This window comes from Sphaerodactylus townsendi, linkage group LG07 (assembly GCF_021028975.2).
Source record: "Sphaerodactylus townsendi isolate TG3544 linkage group LG07, MPM_Stown_v2.3, whole genome shotgun sequence".
NCBI classification, from domain to species: domain Eukaryota; kingdom Metazoa; phylum Chordata; class Lepidosauria; order Squamata; family Sphaerodactylidae; genus Sphaerodactylus; species Sphaerodactylus townsendi.
The window spans coordinates 70,966,333-70,987,319 of record NC_059431.1 but is presented as its reverse complement, the minus strand read 5'-3'; the positions used below and the strand labels follow the sequence as shown (position 1 = coordinate 70,987,319).

The 20,987-nt window shown below is 42.4% G+C and overlaps 1 protein-coding gene across 2 annotated transcripts in view; it reads right to left on the bottom strand.

Moving 5' to 3' along the window:
- RASEF (RAS and EF-hand domain containing) overlaps positions 1 to 20,447 on the bottom strand; it is a 48,140-nt gene extending 27,693 nt beyond the window's left edge. For both annotated transcript variants that reach the window (XM_048504648.1, XM_048504650.1), the window contains exons 1-3: positions 19,640 to 20,447; positions 8,074 to 8,220; positions 3,028 to 3,118 (exon numbers count right to left, since the gene is read on the bottom strand). In XM_048504648.1, coding sequence (XP_048360605.1) covers positions 3,028 to 3,118; positions 8,074 to 8,220; positions 19,640 to 20,082 — 681 coding nt within the window. In that variant the 5' untranslated portion in view covers positions 20,083 to 20,447. The remainder of the gene's footprint in view (positions 1 to 3,027; positions 3,119 to 8,073; positions 8,221 to 19,639) is intronic.
- Positions 20,448 to 20,987: the final 540 nt, after the last annotated feature.

Below are 20,987 nucleotides of genomic sequence, written 5' to 3'. Positions count from 1 at the left end.
TACCTACAGAAACACCTGTCTACTGAAACATTTAACTACTATTTTTTAATATAAATACATTCACAGGAAGATTTAGAATCATCATTCTAGGCCACTGTTTAACTAAATCTATTTGAAAATTTCAAAGAAAAACAGTCATCCCCTACTCCTGATTCACAGCAGAAAAATATTTTGAAGTCAAAAGAATAATCAAAATGATAAAGAATAAAATAAAGAATGAGATTCTACTATTCCCATGAAAAACATAAGTGTCACAGCACAGACACTGGCTGCGAGACCTTCCACTGCCCATCCATCTATAATTAGCACAGCCAAATGCTTTGACAAGTTCTCATGTTTTTGCAGGCATGCCTATGGTGGGTCTCCTAAGCTACATAGCAGGTAGTCCCATTCAAAGGGCCAAGCCATTCTGCCCCGCTGTTCTCCAAGAGAGCTTTCTGATAGTGTGGAAAGGCAAAAACATGAAAAAGCCTCCACGCTACTGGAAAGCCCCCAATGGTTTAACAGACTTATGCCACCAAAATGACCCAAGTGCTCATTTTTTTGAGACAACAGTAAGGTGGAAGCTGACTAGAGTTGGTTCCCTCTTCCAACTCACCGCCCTTGTCGGTGGCCGGAGCACAGCAACAACCTAAAAATGCATTTGATTGCTTTGGAAGGCCATAGCAGCTGGCCACCAGTGAATTGGCCCCTTCACTAGGGCAAGTGCCCTGGGGAGGGCAAATCCACTGGTGCAGCCCTGTGCTGCTTCCAGCAGCAGATTAGCCCTCTTTTGGATGGGGCTGTTAAGTGCTATGTTCACTGGCTGGGCCACAGCAACCTTAAGGTACTCTTGAAGAAGTTCTCCAGAGCATGACCATATCAGGGGGCTCTTGGGTTCAACCCATTACATGTTCGAAGCTCCGCCCCCCGTTAGTGGGTTTTTTGTATTTTAAGTATTTTTTGTTTTTTTGCCTGCAGGGGGCGCATCTTTTAGGCTAGCAGCACCAAAATTTCAGGGATTTGTTGGGTAACTCTCCTTATGATACCACCCAGGTTTGGTGAGGTTTGGTTCAGGGAATCCAAAGTTATGGACTCCCAAAGGGGGTGCCCCATCACCCATTGTTTCCAATGGGAGCTAATAGGAGATGGGGGTCCTTTGAGGGTCCATAACTTTGAACCCCCTGAACCAAACTTCACCAAACCTGGGAGGTAACATCGGGAGAGTCTCCTAAAGATACCCAGAAATTTTGGTGCTGATAGCTTAACAATTGCACCCCTGACAGCAGGCAACCCCCAAATTTCCCCAGATTCTCCTTTTAAATCCATTCCCTTCGGCATGGATTTAAAGGGAGAATCTGAGGTCCCCAGTTTAAATGTTGAAAGGGATGCTAATTCAGAGTGGGGGATAATCCACCCCAAAACAGCATTACTTTCAATGTTGTTTTAACTGGGGACCCCAGATTCTCCCTTTAAGGTGGATTTAAAAGGAGAATCTGGACTCCCTAGTCTAAACACCATTGAAAGTGGATTCCAGAATCACACCGGCCACCCATGGAGTGGGGTGTGTGCAAAACTCAGATTCTGCACTGGGCTCCATTTTCCCTAGCTACACCTCTGCCCGGAGGGGAGGGCAGAAGGGACTGCCAGCTGCCGGCTGGGAGCCCAGCCAGTGGGGGTGGGGGGGGCAGGGGAGTCTGCCGTCCCTGGCCTCAGAGAGCTGCTTTTATAAGCACTGAGACTGGGGGCAGGGCTTGGGGAGGTGTGGCCACACCCCCAGGGGGTGAAATAAGCCTCAAATTGAGATTGCTGAACAATTGCTGAAATAAGCCTCAAATAAGGAAGTTCGGCAAGCTTGCCAGCCAAGTGCTAGCAACTGGTCATAAAGTCTGCTGAGTGGGTACAATTTAATCAGCAATGTCACTTCTGGCATGAACCTGGAAGCAGCATCATTACCTTGGGCAATTAACATGATCTCACAGAGCAACAGCAGGGGCGCCAAGTAGGAGGTTTCTCTCCAAAGCAGGAGAATTGGCACTGCTACAGTGCAGATTTGAAGTGTTTGAAGCAAAGACCTCATTTCAGACAGCACATGACTCAAAGCTTCTCCAAACAAAAAATTTCACTGCACATGTTTGCTTTCCAATTGCATGCTGTAGTGAGTGGAACTTTTGCACAAAGAAATATTCAATTATGTGAACCACAAGCAAAGCTTAGAACAGTCTGACTACCACTGTGAGAAGCAGTCCTGAGGAACACCTGATTCTCATAGGGCGTTTCCCCACTTACCTTTGCTGCCCTTTGCTGCGCGCTACTCTCAGCGCGCAGCAGCTCTGGCGCGCGCCCGGGCATCCCCAAGACCCCACGCTCTGCACAGGGTCATCAAAAGGTGCCATTCCGAGGAGCGCCAGGGATGCCGTGCGCTGAGGGGGCGCAAGAGCGGCAGCGTCGGGGCGGCTGCGTTGTCACCGCCCCTGTAGTGGGGAGTGCCCCAGGACCCCGCGCTACTTGAGGAGAGTAGTGCAGGGCTTAAGGTAAGTGGGGAAAGGGCCATAATTTCTACAGTGGCTCATTATAGTCTATAAAGTAACATACCTTTCAGCCACCCATAAAATTAACTGCCTGATGTTTAATTATTTTAGACAAACTATTTAAGGTATTATATACCTGCCTTTCCCCTGAGCAGCTCAGAACATAAAAGGTAGAAACAGTATAAAAAGCTGATATCATAAGAGCCTCCCTTGACTTCTTTCAGGAGGCTTTTCCAGAGTCATGGGATGGCCATTGAAAAAACTTAAGCCCAGCCTGTTGTTAATTGTGCCCTGACAGTTTTTCTCCTCCTCCTCCTCTGCAAGTATACTTTATCATTTTCTGCCTGAGATATTATTTGTCCTTCATGTATTTGTTTTAATGGCAAATTGGAAAGAATATATCCAAAAATGCTTTTCACTTGACACTTGGGGTGTGTAAGTTAAAGTCTTGTAATTAACTTTGCCAAAAGGAGAAAACACATATTAAACATTAAGAGTTGCAATATCAATTATTCACCTCCTTCTTAATTTTATGTTCTGCAGCCTGTATTCGCTGGTCCATCTCCTCTTCTAATTCACTCAGCTGCATTGCTGCTTTATCCTGTGCCCTAGAACATAAAGAATATTAAACATGTTTGCATAATGCACTCTTACACATCAAAGACAATTGGCAAAAACCATGATTTGTTCCGCCGTGACCCCAAACAGATGAATAGAGAAATTGCAAGTTGAAAAATCATGAGGTGAATGAATACAGTACTTAAGCTCCAGCTTAAAGTCACCCCAATCTCAATATGCAGTCCACTACACTAAAGCAATAAAATTATTGGAAAGGAGAAGTCTTTTGGGTACTTCAGGCGTGATAAAACATTGGGCACCCATTGATACCATGTATTGAGATTGCTGAACAAACTGCCAAGTATACTTACTAAATTATGAGTCGAATTCCACCACTCACATCCTCCTTGTACTATAGGAAGAGGCTCCACACTTAAACTGAGTCAAATATATATGACTGGCTTTTTTTGCACAAATATTTGTACATGTATATAGCAGTTGCTCTGTAGCCTCAGTGTGTAGAACTGGCCGGCTTTATAGTGATTTGAACAACTCTAGTGGCTATGTAGATTTGCTCAGAAGTCTGTGTAACTCCAAACCTAGCCCAAGTGTGTGGATCAAAAAAATCCTTACAGTGGAGCCAGGCATAGAAGGGGGACATGTTTCAACAAATCTGAGGAGCTCTGGTTTGCAAAAAAAACTTTTAAAAATAAAACAAAAATGATTTAAAATGAGAAAAACTCATGAGGTATCAGCAGTTCCCTAGGTCAGAGATCCCTATGGATTATGGGATCTGCCAACACCCTTCCTACTGTTATCAATAGGGGAAATATTGCTTTTTTTCAGAATCAATCGGTGAATAAGTATATAAGGCTTTGAAAACTCATACTGCTTCTGAGCTGAAGGAAAGGGGGTGAATACAGAATATGCTGCCATATAAGGTAAAACTGCTAAGATGTTTTTGCTATCCAACACAAGAAAGCTAATTCAGCATAAGATAGAGAGAGAGAGAGAGAGAGAAAGAGAGAGAGAGAGAGAGGACAATGCATGGATGGGGGGCTAGCTAGCTGAAAAACAGGATGGGACAGTGTGGGATGATATTTTCATAGGGTGTGCAGATGTTCAAAGGCCCAAGTGCAAGTCTTAGGGTAATCCAAGGGTTAATAACACAGCTATACTGTGCATGCGTAATGAAGCTCTGAATATTCCTTTATCGGGTGCAATAATGAGATGCTAATGAACATATTTTGGTAGTGGGTTTAATACACATGAGTAGGGGTCTTTAGCATGTTGTATGCAGTAGGAGGATCAGAAGAATGGTGACTCCCATTTGCTCTCTCATCCAATAGGGCCAAAAAGGAGGAGAGAGGAACTGGGTTGGAGGGAAGAAAACCAATCTGCACATTGCTGTGGGCATGCCTGCCTTCTTGTAGACAGACATCTGATCTTGCAAGACCAAAAAAACAATGCTGCTTTCACCAAAATTGTGCTCATGGTGTTTTTGAGGGTCTTGAACCCACGTTTCTAACACTACTGCCGACCAAGTGTTTTTAGAAAGTAGGTGAGGCCAGATGTGACTTTTGCCCAACACAGTTGTTGATTGGACACTGGGCATTTGCTTGGCTGTGCAGATTTTTTAAAATGCTGCTTAGTAGCAGCTGCCACCATAGCAAAAAGGTCTTAATTGTTTGACTGAAATTAAACTGCAGTCCTCCAACTTTGAGTCCATCCTGCATTCCTGTCTTTCACGCCTCCTGTAGTGTGGGATAGAATTAAAGGAAAGGGAGGGGGAGGTGAACAGGGGTTGATATATTGGGGTTGGTTGACTGTTCCAGCAGAACTAGCTTTTTCCCTCAAGCCGCTGATAAAGACTTCTAAACCTTCAAGTTGCAGGGTGTGATTTCAGTTACAGATTCAAGGCTTGACACAAATATGATAATTTTAACTGGAGTCAAAACATGTAGGGTGCTGGACAATTTTTCCTTCTCTCTCTCACTTACAAGGAGTATGGCTTCCTCCTACACTTTTCCCCCTTTTCAAGACATGCTGCCACCAGGGACAAGTACACTGTGAGGGAAGAAGGGGAGCATGGCTTCCTGCAATAACGTCTGCTGGTTAGTGTAGTTCTTCCTCTCCAGAAGGAGCTGGCATCTGGGTCCTCCCAGATGCCCAAGAACTACACTTCCCAGCAGCCCTCACTGTTTCTTGTTTGTCATCAGAAACACGCTGCTCAGTTATATAGTAAGATAACTATTTTTATAAGCTCAGTAATGTAATTAGATATTAGGTTTCCATAAAGAAGCCTCTAAGGCAAAACACATAGAAAATTTCATCTGAGTAATAAAGTATATTTTCACCTATTTTGCTCAATCAGCTTTGGCCTTATTTTTTAACTCTAATGCAGTGGCGTAACTAAGCAAACTGGAGCCCTGGGCAAAACCTGAGTCTGATGCCCCCCAGGGCGCACCCCCTTGGCTCCTTTGTAGCTACGCCCATTAGCGTATCTAGGCAAACTGGAGTTTTGCGCCCCCCACCATGGGCAGCCACCCTCCCCCACCATAACCAAGCAATGATTTTTTTACACCAGGTCGTTTCAAAATCACCAACACATTATAGAACATGCCCCAACTCACAAATCTGAACACAGCAATAGGCCATGCCACACAGCAGAAATAATTTTTTGAAAACATTTTCAAAATGCTTTCAAAATGTTTTATTACTGCTATGAAAACATTTTATGGTGTTGTATCCAGTCCCCGCAATTGGGGGAAACAGCATCACTTTCAATGTTATTTAAACTGGGAACCCAAGATTCTCCCTTTAAGGTGGATTTAAAATGAGAATCTGGGCTCCCTAGTTTAAACAAGAGATGCTGGAATCCACCCCCAAACAGCATCCTTTTCAATGGTGTTTAAACCATTCTTTTAATGGTTCTCCCAGTTTAAAAAATATTGAAAGTGATGCTATTTTGAGGTCAATTCTCCACCACCCTGAAACAGCATCACTTGCAATGTTTAAACTGGGGACCTCAGTCTCCCTTTAAATCCATGCCAAAGGGGGGGGGGTTTAAAAGGAAAATCTGGGGAAATTTGGGGGTGCCTGCTGTCAGGGGTGCAATTGTTAAGCTAGCAGCACCAAACTTTCAGAATATCTTTAGGAGACTCTCCTAATGATACCACCCAGGTTTGGTGAAGTTTGGGTCAGGGGGTCCAAAGATATGGACCCTCAAAGTGTAGCCTCCATCTTCTATTAGCTCCCATTGGAAACAATGGGTGATAGGGCACCTGCTTTGGGAGTCCATAGCTTTGGACCCCCTGGACCAAACTTCACAAAACCTGGGTGGTATCAGTAAGAGACTTACCTGATGATACCTCCCAGGTTTGGTGAAGTTTTGTTCAGGGGGTCCAAAGTTATCAACCCTCAAAGGTGTAGCCCCATCTCCTATTAGCTCCCATTGGAAACAATGGGGGATGGGGCACCCTCTTTGGGAGTCCATAACGTTGGACTCCCTGAACCAAACCTCACCAAACCTGGGTGATAGCATCAGGAGAGTCTTCCGAAACATCCCTAAAATTTTGTTGCTGCTAGCCTAAAAACTGCGCCCTCTGCAGGCCAAAAACGGAAAAACACTGAAAATTTAAAAATCCCACAAACAAACCTGCAGTTTTTGTGCCCCCCACAAGGGGGCGCCCTGGGCAACTGCCCACTTTGCCCAATGGGAGGAATGCCTCTGCTCTAATGGGATGCCATTCGTATCATGTTCCCTATAGAAAAATTATAGAAGAACCAGGCAATCCAGCACTAAAACTGATGTTTCATGAAAAAAAAATAATGTTGGCAATACAACACAATCAAGAATCGTTAATTTAAAAAATCAAATATGATGTATTAATCATTTGGGCCTGGACATTTTCTCAAAAGACATCATTTCAAAAACATTTTAATAATTTTGAACCAACTTTATAAAGGTTACCTGTTTTGTTGCAGTCAGGGATTTGTAAGTTACAATTTTGAGTTGCATACCAGAAACCTCTGAGATAGTGTAAAAAAAAATCATGACATGCTGACAGGTAGAATAAATAAAAGAACATCAAAAACAGTAGCCAAAGATGAGCACAGCATGCAGATACATTTTCCTAACAGCAATTTTCCTTTGGTTTTAACCACTTGCATCAGTATAGATTAGAGTAGCAAAGAATACTGGCCTATGCCTGTACAGAGATTCAAAGGCTCCATCAATCAATCACCTTTGCGGGCATTAAAAAGCATTTTAAAAAACAATCAAACAAATGCCCTTGATAAATCATGGTTTTAAAATATATGTGCTTTATTTTAAAAAACACAACTACATAAGGCATTGGTAGCATCTAGCAACAACAAAAGGAAAGGAGCTACTGATTGTGAATGATTTCAGTAAGAAATTTTGCACTCTCTTCACATAGGCCTGGATCCAGGTTATCGATCAGCATACGCAGTCAGAATAATTCGGGTTGGTCAGAAAGGAATACTGGAGTCAGACTCACATACATTTGTCTGATTCTCACAGGTCTGTGTTTGAGATTTCATCATTTGTATGTTCTTAAATGTCCTTGCAAACCAAATATCATAACACTTAGCAAAAAGCTCTCTTCATTTAAGCAAAAGAACAGGGCAAGCCGGGGAATCAAATACTAGAATCATCCTCAAGTAGTTGTTACGAATTGGAAGGGGTTCAACTGAACCTTCCTTAGATCACAGTTCAATAGTTTACTTAAAGAGACATGAATTCTCTGAGGGCTAGAACATTTGCCATAATTAAGCTTGGTACCCCCTATTGCAAAAGCCACCTGATGCCTCTGTAATACCAAAGATGCAGGAAAATGTGCAGAGTCAAGAGAGGAGATTCAAATGTTCAAAGAAACGGAAACCACATATTGATATATTTTGAAATGAAATACAATAAGCAGCATTGTATCCTGCACACAAAAAATGGCAATTAACAATGAAATATGAAACTATTCACTACCTTTTTACAGCGATGGCTAAGCTTTCCATCTCTGTACTCTGAAGCTTGATCTCACGAATGAAGTTCTTAATAACATGTTCATAAGGTTGAATTAATCGTGGTTCCACAATACTGATGTTCTGATACAGAACACTGACCTGTTCTTGCCTAGAAGGAAAAAAAAGATATCCATTACATATTTAATCATTAGGTTACAGTGAGAGATGACAACTAAAATGAAAGGGGGAAAGCACTCAGTTTGTATAGGGTTTTGTCGAAGACTTTCATGGCCAGATTCAACTGGTTCGGGTGGGTTTTCCAGGTTGTGTCCATGGTCTGGTGGATTTTGTTCCTAACGTTTCGCCTGCATCTGTGGCTGGCATCTTCAGAGGTGTATCACAGAGAAAAGTATGTCCTAGACACAGTGTGAAACAGACTTTTCTCTGTGATACACCACTGAAGATGCCAGCCACAGATGCAGGCGAAACGTTAGGAACAAAATCCACCAGACCACGGACACACAGCCCAGAAAACCCACCAGAACCAGCTGTATAGGGTTTGTTCCTCACCACCACTGAAAAAAATAAACAAACCTAATTTTCAATTAACTGAAGATAGTACCAAAAACATAAATAAAATCAAAAGCCTCCAAAGGTATCTAGAGATTGTAAAGTAGCAAAATTAACAGTGGGCTGGACCAGACTAGAGCTTCCATGGATGTAAGGATTTCTGCTTATGAAGCACAATTTTCTGTTGGGATTTTGCAAGTGTCTGTCACAACTCAGTTATAAAAGGGTTAACTGTTTGTATGTAAACAAGTTGCTGAAGTCACTGTTTATGATCTGATCTATTGATTAGCTATTGGCAAGTCAGATAGCCATTGCTTACATGTTAGTGAGCACATACATCTGAAGTTATAAAGTTAACTCTGTTTGTTTGAGCAGACGTGACACAAGGTACATGAAATCATGTGAAACAGCAGATAGGTAGCAAGATGTAACCAAACATATACCTATATATACACACACACAACATTTTCCTGCCTGCCCCTTCTTGTGACAGCCCAAAATCCCCCCCCCCCCTTCAACCCTATCCTTGATGTCCTCTCTTTCCCAAGAACAGGATTTCAGGGGCATTTTGGAAAGGGGGGAGGCGTGAATTGTGTCCCATAGGCAGAATTTTTTGTACCTTATAAACATCTAATCTGGATCCAAAAGATTATATTTATGCATTACATGCATTGTCCATGATTTGTTAAAGTTTTTTTAACCTTATCAGTTCTTCAGAGTTGGATCAATTCATGTAATCAACTCCATCTTTTTTACAAACCCAAACTTCCCACTCCCTTTCTCAAACAATTTTGGTGCTGAGTAATGTGTGAACTTATGCGCACTATTTTATGTTTGCTCAAGCACTGAAATGTGTACTAGTAATTACATAGCCAGAAAGCAAAGTAATTCTGTCTACTGATAATCTAAAGTCCTTTATTCACCTACTCACCTTATTTTCATGTCTCTCTTATCTAGTTAGTACTGCAATCCTTTCTCTCAATTCTTATAAAAATTCATATCTGCTATACGTGCTATGGAAATACTTTAATAGACATCTAACAGGATTTTAGACAGTTCCCACATTTGTCAACTAGCTTCTAAAATAATGCTAAGCATGGGAAATAAGCTGTTTATTTGTGAAAGATCATAAAGCTTTCTATTTATTTTAAAAAACAGATTCACCCTGTACACAACTTAGATAAATTCTGTGCACTATTTCAATATTTGAAACCAAGCAATGTAAGAATTTGTATTTTTCTACTAAGACATCTTTTAAGCACTATATTATTTTTAATACCACATCAATCCTAATACATTTTATAATAAATATTGCCTACTTAACTATAATATTGTGCTCTTTGAAAAAGGTGGGGCAGTGCTGGAGCAGCCTATCCCCACCCACCTGCCCAATCTGGATTGGGCTGCAAATGTCAGAGATAGTGGGGTAGCTCAATCGTATCATTCTACTGAGCAAAATCAGAAGTCTTCCTCCAGCTAAACTGGTTATGCACCAATCATGTTAGAGAAAGGATCCTGGGAGGATGGTGGCATCTACGGCAGTGGCTTTCCTAAAATGTGAGTTTATCGCAATACTGAGATTTGAAGTAGCAACTTTCAGGTCAGAACTCAGAAAATCTAAACAAATTGTGATGTCAGGATTCATAAAATATGGGCTTCACTTTTTCATCTGCTCTCTCACGTATTAAGTCAGTTTATCTACACACTGCCGTGGGGGGGGGGGGGGGGCTCCAGCTTTGAATTTGTCTTTAAGGGGTTAGTTGTAACATTGGTCCCTGGCATGCATAAAAGGGCAGGATACCCTTGGTTGGTATGCACCTCGTATAAATAGCACAAATTGCTTCTTGAACCAGCTAGTCAGGAAGCACAAAGGATACCCTTGGTTGCTATGCACCTCATACAAATAGCATAATTTGCTTCTTGAATCAGCTTGTCAGGAAGCACATCTCTCTCCCTCCTTCTCTCTCCCCCAACCTTTGTAAAGTTGTCCTCTAGTGTCTGGAGGAGAGCTTAATAATGCACTCTGACAGTACTACCTTTTGTTCTGCTCCCACGTACGTCACAGCTGTTGTTTTCAGAGGGTTTTGAACTCTAAAGATTAAACAAACAAGAAACCTGAAAGAAGGAAGGTGGAAAGCTATGCCTTTTTATCCTTGCTTTTCAAAGTTGCCTGGAGAGTGCTGTTTGAAAGCCCAACTTTCTGTCATAAACATATGGCGATAACTGTGGCAATTTGCTCATGTTATTTCATCCCTGAACCATAATACAGTCTCACTGTTCCACTTAGGCCCAATTATGCATGTTGAGTACTAGATTCAACAAACTTAGATGGCAATACAAGTTAGGCATGAAAGAGAGCGAAACCAAATCTTAGATGAACAGTAACACAAACCCAAAGAGGAGCACCAGTAGTCACAGAAAAGGAATGGCTTCAGTGGTGGGATTCAGTGGTGGGATTCACTTCAGCATGAATGAATGAATGAATGAATGAATGAATGAATGAATGAATGAATGAATGAATGAATGAATGAATGAATGAATGAATGAATGAATCTAATTCTCAACATGGCCAAGTCTGTGAATACTTAAATCTGGAGATTGGAACAATGAACAGAAAAAATAGATTTTTCCACAAACTTGATCCAAAAAACCTGGTTTTGCAAAAAAAATCTGATTTTTTTAAAAAGGTGGATTAAAAGTCCCTAAAATAATAGCAGTAGTTCCTACAGCTTTAAAAACTGAAGACCTTTTCAGTGGCTTTTGTGTGGGTTGCTAGGCAACTACAACAGTACTTCCAACCTTCAAACCATGGTTTCTGTCAGTAAAAGGGTTGGGGGGAACAGCCCTGTTTAGGACTGTTTTGGCCTTTAAGGGATGACTCATTGGGGCAATGATTCACAGCAACCACCAGGGAACTTGATAGCGCATAAATGACTCATCCAGGACTGGCTGTTAGCTACTGTTTAACAGCAACCACCACACAAATGCCTGCATGGTGTAGCGGAGTCAGAGTTTGGAAGACACAGGATTGAGTCAGTACTCTGCCATAAAAATTCACTGGGAGTCCTTGGGAAATTGCATGTTTTAACTTAATCTACCTCACAGGGTTGTTGTGAGGATAAAATGGGGGAGAATTATGTAAGCTGCTTCGGGTTCCCCTTGTGGAGAGAGGAAGGGTATGAATGATGTAGCTAAATAAATACAGCTGAAGATGTGAGACAGATTAGGGTAGATTGGTTGATGGGTCACAAAGAAAGAAGTAGGGGAAGGTGAGGATATATGTGGGCTGCCCAGAGAAGGGAAAGAAGAATAATGTGGGAAAGGGGATATAGGGTCCAGCCTGATGCACAACTAGGTGCAGCCTGGTGGTTGACACTGCACCACTGGGCCATAGTTTTCCCAAGCACAGTCTGCCAGGGTCAGGGAAGGAGGGAAAGCTGGAGGCAGGGGTGCAGATAAAAGTGGGTTGACAGATAAAAGTGGGTAGATGGGAAGGAGATAAGCAAGAAGGAAAGGGGGAGAGCCTATGAGGACTTTCAGGGGAGGGAAAGAAGAAATAGTAGAACAGAAAATGAGATGCCTTCAAAATTCCTTCCAGGTTCTCTAATTTGACTATTCCTCAGGAATACCTATACCGCTGCTTATTGTTACCTCTTATAATCCCTCAAAGGGTATCTCTGTAAATTATCATAAATAATTCAGGATGTTAAGGTAGAAATGTTAATGAGTTGCTATCAAATAATGTTGCTGCCCATTGTTGTAACTATTTGTTATCATTTTTATGGAAAATCAAATCTTTCATTAGGCCTTGCTTTTTAATTGCTTGCCTGTCCTCAGAGTGCCCATTAATGTAACCTGTAAACATTGAGCCAGAACAAACCTGGACCAAACCCTCTAATTCAAAATGCTTAAAACCACTGCTGTTAGCTCTGGCCAATTAAATTTGAGCCAACAAGGTCTAGTAGTTGAAAATATCAAACTAGTACTGAGAGACCAGGATTCAAAGCTCTATTCATGCCATGGACGCTCACTTGGTGACCCTGAGCCAGTCACATTCTCTCAGCCTAACATATCTCGCAAGGTTGTTGTGAGATGGACTGGTGGAGAAGAGAACAATGTAAGCCATTTTTTGGTCCCCATTAGGGAGAACAGTGGGGCACAAATGAATAAAATTGACTTCATGTACCACTGTAAATTCAACTGTACCTAGAGTATGTTTTACCAGAGCCTGGCAGAAACTTCCAGACACACATAACATCAATAAATATTTAACAGAACATCAGGTACTTAATGGAGCTTTGCACTGCTTACTAGTTTCTGGAATATTTACATGTTTTTGCACCGATAGCATAAAATATTTGGAGTGAAGGGTTTTGGATCTGGTATTGATGCAAACATGTGATTCAGCTTTTTTTTGTAGGTGATTAAAGAAATCAAATCATTACTGGTATTCAGATTCAGTTTGGTTACACTCCAGATTTATAAAAGATATTCTACGAATACCTAAATAATCCCAATCATTTGATAAATGTGCAAATCTAACACCAAAAGATGCAATGACATGAGCATGATGTATGACTAGAAGTAAGAAGTGATTATTTTTCTCCCCAAGGATAATAGCTTACTAGAAAAGTCTCTATGTGATGGCAATAATATCATTCTACTCAAAGAGGATAAATCTATTCAGTTCATTAAACAGGACAAGAAAACTCAGGGAGAACAAAGCTAGACCAACAAAAGAAATTCCTTTGAAGATTCCAGCCCCAGATGCAGGCAAAACGTCAGAAGAGAATGCTGCTAGAACTTGACCATGCAGCCTGGAAACCACACAACACCCCAGTGATTCCGGCCGTGAAAGCCTTCGACAACACACTGAACAAAAGAAATGCTTATAACAACTCATAATCATCAAATCTGCTACCAAGCCTGGGTTTTCACTCACCATGAAAGACTATTTCCCAAAAGCTACTTGACTGGATTGGGTTGTAGTAACCACCAGAAAACATTTCTTCTCAATAAGTCCCCCTAAAGGGGGATAAGGCTTTGAATATGTGTTTCTAGGATATTTTTTTTACCTCTTCTTCCAAGTAAACATGATCACGTGCCAACTTACGAAAATAATCTTATAATTGGAAATGTCCCTAATTTTTTTTCAAATAATGTTAATGGTCTAAATAACCCAGGTAAAAGGAAGATTGTGTTTCATTATTTTAAAAAATTAAATTGTGATGTGATATGTCTTCAAAAGACACATATCAAAAAATGTCTGGGAAGTAATATACAAAAAGATGTCCTGGAAAGTGTTTTCATAGTGGTTACAAAAGGAAAAAATTAGGTGTTGCTCTCTATATTAAAAGCACATTATTGCCAATAGAAATCTTTAATGATGAGGATGCAAGACTCTTGGGTATGAAGGCCACATGGGAAGGGAACAAGATTCTAATTGTAGGCATCTATGCACCCAATGATAACAAATCTGAATTCTACACTAGACTTTATTATTAAATTATTTATACCTATGAAAATGTAGTAGTTATGGGAGACTTCAATTGATATAAAGCTGTATAAAAGTAACCAAATTCAAAAGAAAAAAAAAGAAACCTAAAAGAACTGGGGTATTGCCAAAATCATTTCAGTGTTTAGTCAAATTTAACCATCGGAAGATGAGATATTTGGAGGGAAAATAACTCTAGGGACTATAGCCATTATTCTTACAGGCACATCATCAAGGCTAGATATGATATGGGCAACAGGTAAACTTTTAGGGAAAACTTAAAAAATGGAAATTGGCCCCAAAATAATCTCAGATCACGGTTCTGTCTCATGGGAATTGGCTTTACGAATAAAATGTCAAGTATGGAGACTGAAAGGTTGAGTTTTGGATAAAGAGAAAGTTGTTAATATGATATCCATCGATCTGGTAGAATTTCTTAAGATAAATATTGGAACAATGCAAGACAACAGTATAATCTGGGAAACATGTAAAGCCTTCTCAAGAGGTCTCCTGATACAAAAAGAATGTACAATAAAAAGAAGAAAAGGAAAAGTCGAGACTATAAAAGAGTTTCTAGGATTTTATTAGGAACCTGCACACGTCTTCCCATTATTATCAGATAACTTAACAAATTCCTCTGCTCGAACCATTTATATGCTGTCAATAGTCAGTAATTTCATTGCCTCAATTATGTGTTCTAAATACCAGAAATGGCCACAATGGGTACTGTAATTTTACTTTACTTCTGCAATTGTCGGGCAAGTATATAAACATCAAGACTCAAGACAATACTTCAATTTTATTTCTGAACACACTAAAAAAGAAAAATAAGACCTTGTTCTAGAACTCATGCTGACTCAAAAGAAGTTCAAAGGAAAAAACCGGTTAACATATCTTTTAATCTGAATTAGGAATGGTCTGGTTTGTACCAACTTCTAAAGTTGTACTGTTTCTTTCATCAACAGAACCATTTTATCTTGACTCTGTTCTGTCTGATGCAATGTATGAGAATTGCCATTCAGTAGAATCAAGCCACATGTCTGCACACTCATGCCAAACAAAGATAACTGCAATTTCTACCACCCTATTATACGATAAAGCAACTGGATTACATTCAAAGTACTATTACAAACACCCATATCCATGGTACTGAGATAAGTATACCGAATGAAAGGAGATAGATGCTTAAACAAACTCTGACTGAACACACCTTCACTTCCTCACCTATGAAGCAGTTCAAAAACAGGAAGTTGAATCAAGTAGCCTCAGATCTATTTTTGAGCACCACCTACACAAAACATAATGTCAAAAAGATGACAATGCTCTAAAGTGGAAAGGAAACATCTAGATGTAGGGCAGAAAAAAGACCTGAAGAAAAAAAAGTCCACTTGCAATAAGATAAGAACAAGTTAATTAACATTTCTGGTTCAATTTTTAAAAAATATTCATCTTTTCCCCACATTTCAATGAAAATCCATCTCTAAATTTCAGTTATCCTTCTTAATAAGCAACTGGATTCAAAAGAGAGAGAAAAATGTGTTCCTCTGCAGTTTGTGTAGAGAGCTTCCCTGTATAAGAAATTCAGAAAAATAAGGGAACCCTCTTGCAACTGAAGTGTCTGTTTTCATTAGAAACGCAGGGCCAGAACAATACTTAAAGATTAAGGCTCAGCCACTATACTAAATAGCAACAGAAATACGTTCATATAATGTACACCACAGAACAGGAACCATCATGCCCTGTTTGTGGCTAGTTTGTGGCTAGTCACTGTCTACAAAATACTTACTCTGCTCCCAGTAGGGTTGCTTAGATATTCATAGCCAGTTAAGAGAGCAGTGGGGTATAGTGGTTATTGTCTAACTAGGATCTAAGTGATCTGGGTTCAGATTCCCACATTGTCAGGGAGGGTTGCCAGGTGTCTTTGGGCTAGCCATTCATTGTCAGCCTAAACTACTTCACAGAGTTGCCTTTGTAAGGATAATATGGTGAAAAGAAAAATAATATTGTAAGTTTCCTTGGAGGAGGAAGAATGAGAGCTGGTTTTTATACCTCACTCTTTTCTACCTTTAAGCAGTCTCAAAGCAGCTTTTAATCCCATTCACTTCCGCTCTCCTCAACAGACACCTGGTGAGGTAGGTGGGGCTGAGATTTTGAAGAACTATGACAGTGGTGGTGAACCTTTGACACTCCAGATATTATGGACTACAATTCCCATCAGCCCCTGCCAGCATGGCCAATTGTAAGCCATGCGCTGGGACCGAGAGGTTGATGAGAGATTATGAGTCCATAACATCTGGAAGTGCCAAAAAAATTAGCCACCTACCCATGAACTCTCAAACACTAGTCCAAGGTCTCCCAGCAGGTTTCATGCAGAGGACTGGGGAATCAAACCAAGTTCTCTAGATTAGAATCTGCCACTCTTAACCACTATACCACCCTGGTTCCAAAGGGGGAGAAAATAGAGGCATAAACATCTAAATAAACAAATCAAATAGTTCTCAGTTAACTGTCTACAATTTAACTCGCTATGATCTTATTGTATTATGCCAAATAAAGGCTTATTATTATTATAATTTAACTCGCTAATCAATGTATATATTCTCAAAGGATCATAATGGGAGCCCACCTGAAGTGGAAAGATAATTTAACATTTGTTGTTAGAAGGCAAATCCCTCTTTTTATGCACTTAGTATGGTGTACAAGAAGTTGGTGCTGGATTACGATTCTGAAGGCCTGCTCAGCCATGAAGCCACTGAGGGACCTTGGACTAGTCACTAGTCACCCTCTTTCTATCTTGCAGAGCTGTTATGAAGACAGCAAAAAGAAAGAGAAATTCTGAGCTCCTTGACAGAGGATAGAGAGGTTTGAAAAAAACCTTTTCAAAAAGTAATTTTTGCACTGCTTCTCAAAAACTCTGACGACAGAAGAGTTCCCTGTAGGCCAGTCACAGTAAATCGCGTACTCAGAACAACGTACCCAGTGCCCCAGTGGTTAACTAGGTAAGTGAAATCAAATGCCCATAAGGTTTCAGATTATAGTACTACAATCGAAAACAGCTTGCCTCCCATGAAGCAACATTCTCTCAGAAGGACCCCTCCTCTTTTGGCAGCTCAAGAGTTTATTCTCCCTATCATGTGATACAATTTGATTCTACATCTTCCACATCTTTTTGTACAAAACAGACATGACAGATCAACTATAACCACTGATCACTTCAAGAAGGCAGCCATGATATCAGTGCAAACCGCTGGGTAACACACCAGCCCACAGCTCTGAGATGGAATTTGCACTATGTAGTATTTTTGCACTAGAACTGGTATAGACTTTCAGTCTAATCTATGTAGCCAAATTACAATTCCCCTTTCTACCCTGCCATTAAAAGGAGCCCTTTGTAATCAGAAAATCTGCCAGGTACTGATCACTTCATGGATTTGTTCATTTATTTGGTGTTGTACAAAAGGCTCTAACACAGCAGTAACTACCTTCATTAACTATAGTAACTGTCTGCCAAGTGACACCACTATGAAAACTGTTCAGCAGACTTTTTCAGATCTGGGATGTTCCAAAATAATCTATTGGTTTAAATGTTTACCTTGCCTTTCCTTGGGTGTCAAGGTGGCTTACAGATCAAGATTTAAAGAATACAGCACAAACCTCCAAATAATCCCTTTTCTCTTTAAAAAAGAAAAAAGTGCCTGCAGTCTGCACCCCATTATCAGGATTGGCAAGCAAAACCATTTTGCAGCACCAGCTAAAAATTTCTAGAATTGGCATGGCACCCACAGAAAAGCTATGCTCTTCTGAAACAGGAGGCATTCTCTTAATGTAATAAGACACTTCTTGAAATTGGAGAAGTGTAGTCCTGTTCATCTGAAGCAGCAAAGTAGACCAGAAGCGACGTGGCACCTTACAGATTTGCAGTGGGAGAGATTTCAAAAGAGCACATGCCAAAACAACATGACTTTAAAAGTACCACATTGTTGTCTTTTGCTAGAAATTCTTCAGCACTATTCTGTGTTGCTCTGTCTCCAAAATCAGCTCTTATTCTGGGGCTCTGAGAAACACAAAAGGACCTAGCCTGCTGGCTACTATTGCTAGCTTATTATTAGTAGGACACACATAAATTCCCCTTCTTATAAACAACAATGGACTACCTCACAAAGACACCAGCTCGGGGAACAGAGCCTTCAACAAACCCAAATGCCAGCTCTGTTTCCAGAACAGTTCAGTAGTGGAATAGGCTGTCTTGAAGTGTGGTGGGCAGAGGCAAAGTGAGGGGAAACTGCGCCTGGGGCGCGCGCACACCCCGCGCCATTGCCATGATATTGCCCACCCCTACCCCGGAACACCCCCAGAATGCCATGTCCCCTTGATGGCTTGGCCACGCCTCTGCCATTGTTCAGCCCGGGAAATCGTGCCCCTCCCCCCGCCCCATGGGCACAATGCCACTGGTGGTGGGGTCTCCTTCTTTGGAGGTTTTTAAACAGAGGCTGGATGGCTGTCTGTCTGTCAATGTTGCTTTAAGTGTGTATTCCTGCATGGCAGGAGGTTGGACTTGATGGTCCTTGTGGTCTCTTCTGATTCTATGATTCTATAAAATCTAATGACATCTCCTGTTCCATTTTGGGCTCATCAGTCAAAGGTTGGTTGAACCATTTGCCAGCAGTGCCTCTCTGCTCTCTAACTTGAACAAACAAGTACTGTCCCCGTCCCCCTGGGAGGAGAGACAGAAAGACAGAGAAAAAAGACATAAAACTGTCATTAATACTGAGAACCCAATGAAAGCATATTTGAATCTCCAAGGGTGCACTATGCTGACCACTCTACAGCAAAAAAAAAAAAAATTCCAGGAAAAAATTGCTTAACTAAGCTTTATCAAAAAGTTTAGCACAATTCCCACTCCAGTACTAAACAGAGACTTGTAAATTATACACCTGTGTCCAGTCTGTGTTTTTGCTAGCAAAGATGTACAGTAGGATTCCCTGACCACCAAAAAGGGTTATCTAGGAATCATTCAACATGCACAGATAAAAGTCATATAGAATGTGAGCTATAGTAAGGCGAGGGAGGGGGGAGAGAGATTGAGGCAGCAGTTCAACCCAGCATCATTTAAAGTGTTATCAACCTTCCTAAGACTCTGGCATTAACTACTAGCCTCTGGAAAAACAGGGAAATCACTGATATCTTTACTCTTGAATTCACATACTTCCCACCCCACAGTTTCTGCCTTTCCTGCCCTTGGACCCTGCCCCAACAGAAATGCTTGCTTGGTGAGGACCTGGTCAGAATTAGAATCCGGTGCACGAGACTGATACCTCTAGTCTTTAGACTGTTACTCTTTAAGCTACCCCTAGAGTCCTATCTATCGGTGTCTTTTCGGTGTATTTGAAAGGTAGAAAATCAACAAGTGCAGCATTTCAGCCACGTCGTGGACCCTCTGCTGAAGAGGCCACGCTCCTCCAAGTTGACAGCTCTCCCCTTCCACCACGGGATACGGGCCCTGGAGGGCCGCCCCGGGGCTTACCTGGGGATGAACCCCGCTTCCTCGCCCAGCCGGAGCTCGAACTCCCGCCAAGCCTGGCTCGGCTCCATCGCCCCCCCTGCCAAAACGTCCAAGGCGTCGACGGCGTCGGCGGGCGACTCTTGCCCTTCTGCTTGCCCCTCCTGCGCCCAGCCTTCTCCTGGGCCGCCCCGCCGCTGCTGCTGCTGCCGCTGCCTCCGCCGCTGAGTGGCGCCGCGGAACGCGCGAGCGAACTCGGGGAAGGTGATGGCGCCGTCGCGGTCGGTGTCCAGGCGCTGGAAGATGGCCTCGGCTTCGGCCGGCCGGACCCTCAGCTCGGCGCACAGCGAGCCGAAGTCGTCGCGTTCGATGCGGCCGGATCCCTTCAGGTCGCAGGCGAGGAAGAGCGAGCGCAGGCGGGCCAGGTCAACCAAGTCCTGCTGTTCCCCTCCTTCGGGGGACCCCATAACAAGAGCAATCGGCCCGAGGATGGGTGAGCGGCGCCGGGCTAGACGGCGGATCTAGGCGCGCGATGGGGATCCGGCTCCGGGAACGTGAGAAAGCAGAAGCCGCCCGGCAGGTGCCACCCCTCGCGGGAGCTCACCCAACCTGCCGGCGCCCAGCCAGTCACCCGGGCTCGTCTGGTGGGGCCACCCTGCGCTCCGCCCCTTCGGCGGAGAAAGTTTAGCCTAGAGTTTCAAGCAGGTGCTCCCTCCCCGATTTTTGCAACAGCTGCCCCTTCCCGCGAACTCTCTGGGGGGACGAGTAGTCTCGGTCACAGCAATAACAGTGAGCGTTCGAGGGGGTGGAAGAGACGGCTACGTGGGAAGTCCTCGATCGACAAGCAGGAGGTTCCCTTGCGGCGCTCGTACTTTCCAACCTGGAGGGGGAGGGGAAAGAAAGGCCGGCGTAATTTGCGTGACGTCGACCCTGGATGTTAAATTGTTTGCGCTCGGTTGAGGAGCTTTGACGCGCACCAACCAACCCATTCAAGTCAGGATTCCCATGCCAGAAATGTTTTAAGTAAATGAACTTGAGAGCAGGCTCCTCGTGAGTCCCCGCGGCTGCGCCTATCTCTAATCTGCGTTACACTTAGACGAAAATAGCTACTACCTCTACTGCTTCCTGTACACGCACACCTGAAAAGTACCTCCAACTGTGTAAACTGTGAAAATACCTCCAATCTAAGGAATCACTCGCATGGGAAGGGGCGGGGGGGGGGAGTTATTTCCGAGGCTTGACTTAGGCACCAGCCCAGTTTTCAAATGGGGGGGGGGGGGGCTCTATTGGTTCCTCATTAAAGAAGTTTTTCTTTAAGCTTCAAAAGGTTGACAATATTGAGCAAGCTTGTATCACTCTAAAATGTACTGGT